Here is a 5,046-nt window from a genome sequence, read left to right on the forward strand (position 1 = left end):
AGAACTTTATTACTTTAGTTGACCAAATAATTTTTCTTTATGCAACTAGGCCACATTATATTTTTTGTCTTTGGAGGAACTATATTTAGTCTTTGTTTTCCTTGGATAGATATTGATATCTTGGAATGAATTGCTGACTTATAGGATAGATGCATTTTTACTTTTCTTTCTTTTTTTTTTGTTTTTTCGGGCCACACCCGTTAGATGCTCAGGGGTTACTCCTGGCTACGCACTCAGAAATTGCCCCTGGCTTGGGGGGACCATATGGGACGCCGGGGGATCGAACCGTGGTCCTTTCCTTGGCTAGCGCTTGCAAGGCAGACACCTTACCTCTAGCCCCACCTCGCCGGCCCCGATAGATGCATTTTTAAACTAACGAGAGGTTGTGCCACTTTATACTTTGAACAGCAATGAGTGAATGTTCTTTCAAATCTGCCTATTCTAGTAATAGATGTTCTGTAAAAAACAATCAGACTGTCATATTGTTTGAATAAATTCTATAAAATTCTTGGAAAATGCTCTTTTTTTTTTTTTTTTTTTGGTTTTTGGGCCACACCCGTTTGATGCTCAGGGGTTATTCCTGGCTATGTGCTCAGAAATCGCCCCTGGCTTGGGGGGACCATATGGGACGCCGGGGGATCGAACCGCGGTCCGTTCCTTGGCTAGCGCTTGTAAGGCAGACACCTTACCTCTAGCGCCACCTTCCCTGCCCCTTGGAAAATGCTCTTAACTTCAAACAAGAGCATGATGTTTTCTTTAAACAAGAAAGTAATGTTTAAACTGTAGCTTACAGGATGACATCTATGAAGTTGATGCATGTTTAACTCATAGGTAGAATCGATTTACTCATTTAACCAATTTGCAATTGGTTACTCACAGTAACCACTTTAAAACTCAGAGCCTTGGATATGTAGAATTGTGTTAAGAACAAGAATCCATTCAAGTGTGTAGGTGGAATAATCAATCCAGGGATTAGAGCATTACAGCAAATTGCTTGTGTGAATAATTTATACTTAAAATTGTGCTTTATCTTTTCTTCTTACCTGGAGATGGGCAGATATTGTTACTGATCTAAACACCCAGAATCCAGAATATCTAGATATCCGGCACTTAGAACGGGGGCTACAGTACCGAAAAACGAAGAAGGTAAGGATACTTATTCAAGAAGGTATTTTCCGACTGACCAAAATGTATTATTTTACTTGGCATACTCCCAGGGGTAAATACCAGAATCCAGTTGAGACTTTAGACAAAAAAGGGGAAATTATCTTTTATTTTTTTTTGTTTTGGGGCCACATCTGATGGTGGCCCAAAATTTCACTTGGGGAATACTTCTGGAGGGGCTCATGTGATGCCTGGATTGAACCTATATTGGCAGCATGCATACACCTTGCCTACTGTACTTTTGCTCTGGCCCCCGAAAAGGGAAAGATGATCTTAAGGACATTGAGGCCCCTTCGCTGGGAAATACAGGGGTGTTTCTGGAATCCTTACAGAGCAGTAGCAAGCCAGGCAGTGTCAACAAAGACCACATGTCTCTCTTTCTTTGTGTTGTTCTGTGCTGCTCTTAGCTGGCTTCCTGATTGTTTACTCCCTGAAAACTCCTCTTTCCACTTCCTCTCTTCATCCACAGGAACTTTCTGATCCCAGGCAGGTTTGTCTCCAGATCAGTGTTTCTGCTCTGGCATGGCGTGGGCCAAATATTCACTTCACTTTTCTGTGCACTGAGCCAATATCTTACTGATTGACTCTGTATCTTACAAAGAAGATATCGTGGAGAGGGTGAACAGAATTTTTGACCTTGGATCAGAGGGGGAAGTTATATGGATGTGTGTGTATGTGTGTGAGTGTCTATGACAACACAGACAGATCTATGGGGAAGGCTGTTTGTGGGTACTAGTTCTAGGACAGGGAGGTAGTCAGAAAGTGTCCTAGAATGTCAGACAGGAAAGGTACTATTGAGTTTGCTCTTCAAGCTAATTTTCTTCCTTGAACATGTATCCTTGCCCTCCCTCCCCGCTCCTTCCCTCCCTATCCCCTCCCTCCCTCTGTTGAATGTGAATCGCTGGTGTGCAGGTCAAGTGCCTTATCTGCTTTTCTTTTCTTTTTCTTTTTCTTTTTTTTATTTTGGGTCACACCTGGCAGCACTCAGGGGTTACTCCTGGCTCTATGCTCAGAAATTGCTCCTGGCAGGCTCAGGGGGACCATATGGAATGCTGGGATTTGAACCACCGTCCTTCTGCATGTAAAGCAAATGCCTTACTTCCTAGCTATCTCTCCAGCCCCCCTTATCTTCTTTTCTACCACTCTGGCTCCCAGTCTTTGTTTCTTTGCTTGCTTATTTTTACTTTGGAGAAACTTGTTTTCTTTCTTGATCATATTTCTAAGCAAGTTTCATTCAATTTAAAGGTATTCGTATTACACACACGCACAACACATGCAAAGGCACTGTTGAGGCAAGTGAAGGAAGAAGTAAAGGGGAAATTATAATAATAATGTAGTGTAAAATAATAGTGTATTTCATTTACTACCATGTTCTTTGCACATTCCCCCCCCCCCACCCATCAGGTTGGTGGAAATTTGCATTGCCTCATAGCGTTCCAGAAACTTCACTGGCAAAGATTCGGCATTTGGAATTTTCCATTTGGAACCATAAGACCAGAGTCACAGCCTTCATCACATGGCCAGGGAATCGCCAAATCAGAGAGTGAGGACAACATCTCCAAGAAGCAGCATGGGCGACTGGGCCGATCTTTCAGCGCAAGTTTTCATCAGGACTCAGCATGGAGGAAGATGTCCAGCATCCACGAGAGGAGGAATAGTGCTTACCAGGGTTACAGTGACTATGACGGGAATGACTGAGCTGCTGGGTATTGAACAGATAGATGACTTGAGTTGCTGGGTTTAGAGCAGCTGTTGTCTTATCCACAGAAATGGTTCTTCTCGGAATTGTGCTAAGACAATAGGAGAATTTACTAAGTTTACTAAATAGGAACAGATCGAGCAGTACAACTATAACCTTGTAGTTCTCCAGTGAATAAGCTTGTATAGGATGATGGTGATGTGATTACAGATATACAAGCAGATAAGCACAGATTATCGTCCTTTTAAAGTTTTGAGTTATGTAGATTTTCTGGACAGTTTCGCAAAATCCAGTAAGTGATAGATCAGCAAATCTTAACAGTTTCATTTACTAGCGTTGCGATTTGAAAAACTGAAGCATGATTTCCCATGACTTGATGCCCATTTGTTGCCTAGATTTCATTCGTAAGCTCCACATGTAAGGCACCATCTGCCTTCTTCAGCAAATGGGGCTGTCATTTTCTCTCATGGTGAAAGTTCATTTAAAATGGTTTTGTGAGTCTACTCATTGTTTTCCTGGTGGCAGTTTCTTGCCTGCCTCATGGTATTCTGGTTAACTCTTTCAGGATGGTTGGTCAAGAGACAGAAGAGAAAGAGTCCAGAAATGAATCTTTTCTAGTGGTGCAAATGGATGTTTTAGAAACACTTAGTCAAACTGTTTTTTGATTTTCTTGACTTCGGATGCTACGATTAGGTTGTGGCAAGAACTTGAGGACCTCAAAAGACTTGCCAAGCTTAGAATGCATTTAGGAATAGAGTAAATTAACAAGTGGGCATTGCTATATCTCAGATATTCTGAAAAATGAGATCCTCTGATATGAGACAGCTCTCAGAAAGGATTTGAGGGTCAGAGGCACTCAAAATTCCTGCCAGAGAGCCGCTGTTTCAACTTCAGACACTGAGCTGCGTTTTTCCTGTAGATGGTGAGTTCTTCTCTCAATCTAGAACTCATAGATAACTAGGTTCTAATTTTTCTTCTGAGACTCAGGTCAGGAACTTGATGATGACCGGGTGCTGGCTATGTTGGTAAGCATACCGAAATACACCTCAAGGAGAAGGTTCAGATTTTTATTTTTTAAATATGTTCCTTTTCTTCTCTTTGAATTTTATATCCGTCTCTCCATTCAAATATGCCTTGCCTACAGAAGGGGAAATAGGTTTTTTTCTGAAGATGATATTTTGCTTGGAATGCAAAGAACTGAATGATTTGTAGGTTGTTGATTTTGTTACTTCATACTGGAACTTTGAAGAAGTTTTCATCAAATAAAAGTTTTGTTTTCTACTTTTAACCATGTGATGTTTTGGGCCTTTATTTTTGGCAGGGAGTACCTTTACGAGCATAAGGTTATTTGGCTTCCATGGTCCCAACTACCCTCTTCCTAAATTTTTGAGAAAGTTGATCAAATACCAGATGCTGAAGGTCAACATGAGATCATACAGGCAATATTTATGGGTTCTCTGCCAAGTGTCAGGCATTTGTTAATAATAATTAACGAAGTTGTAACTGGCCTCAAAAAATTAACAGTGCATAATGGGTACAAGAACTTAACGGACAATTAGAATAATTTCTGTGAAATCAAACCAAGTACAATTTCTTGGAATTTCTGTACACATGGAGGCGATGCACAGAACAACGAAGATAAAATAGCCCAGTACTCTCAGGATTATTTCTCTTGGAGAACAAACATTGTAGCTGGGTCAAATAAACACGACTATGATCAGTTATCTATCTAGACATGGAAATGATTTTGCTAGACTGTTTTTTTTTGGGGGGGGAGGAGTGGTCATGCAACCAAGTTTAGTGCCATTTTCGATGCCCAGAGCCCAGCCTCATCACTTCCGGGATGTGAGCGGTGCGGAAAATAGACGTCACAAGAAAGGGCGGACTTCCTCTTCGCTTCCCGTTTGGGACGGAAGCCGAGAGGTTCCACGTCGCGTGGCTTGCGGCGCACTCTGCGGCTGCGCGGCCGACGTCCGGCACGCTCTAGGGTGGGCGGGGCTTACGGTGGTGAGCGGGGCTTTGGCCACAGTCTGGCTTCCGGGGGCGTGCGCGAGCCGCTGAACGCCGTCTGCGGACCGGGGAGCTCCTGCGCTCTGCGCCTGCGTAGCCGATGTCAGGCACACGCTGGGCGGGACCTAAACAGGAAGTGGGCGTGGCTTCCGGGGAGCCCGCTGTCCGGGGCG

The 5,046-nt window shown here is 43.0% G+C and overlaps 1 protein-coding gene across 2 annotated transcripts in view; it reads left to right on the forward strand.

The window, feature by feature from the left end:
- BIVM (basic, immunoglobulin-like variable motif containing) overlaps positions 1–3,609 on the forward strand; it is a 29,329-nt gene extending 25,720 nt beyond the window's left edge. For both annotated transcript variants that reach the window (XM_049778622.1, XM_049778623.1), the window contains exons 9-10: positions 1,050–1,146; positions 2,569–3,609. In XM_049778622.1, coding sequence (XP_049634579.1) covers positions 1,050–1,146; positions 2,569–2,862 — 391 coding nt within the window. In that variant the 3' untranslated portion in view covers positions 2,863–3,609. The remainder of the gene's footprint in view (positions 1–1,049; positions 1,147–2,568) is intronic.
- Positions 3,610–5,046: the final 1,437 nt, after the last annotated feature.

This window comes from Suncus etruscus, chromosome 8 (assembly GCF_024139225.1).
Source record: "Suncus etruscus isolate mSunEtr1 chromosome 8, mSunEtr1.pri.cur, whole genome shotgun sequence".
Lineage (NCBI taxonomy): Eukaryota > Metazoa > Chordata > Mammalia > Eulipotyphla > Soricidae > Suncus > Suncus etruscus.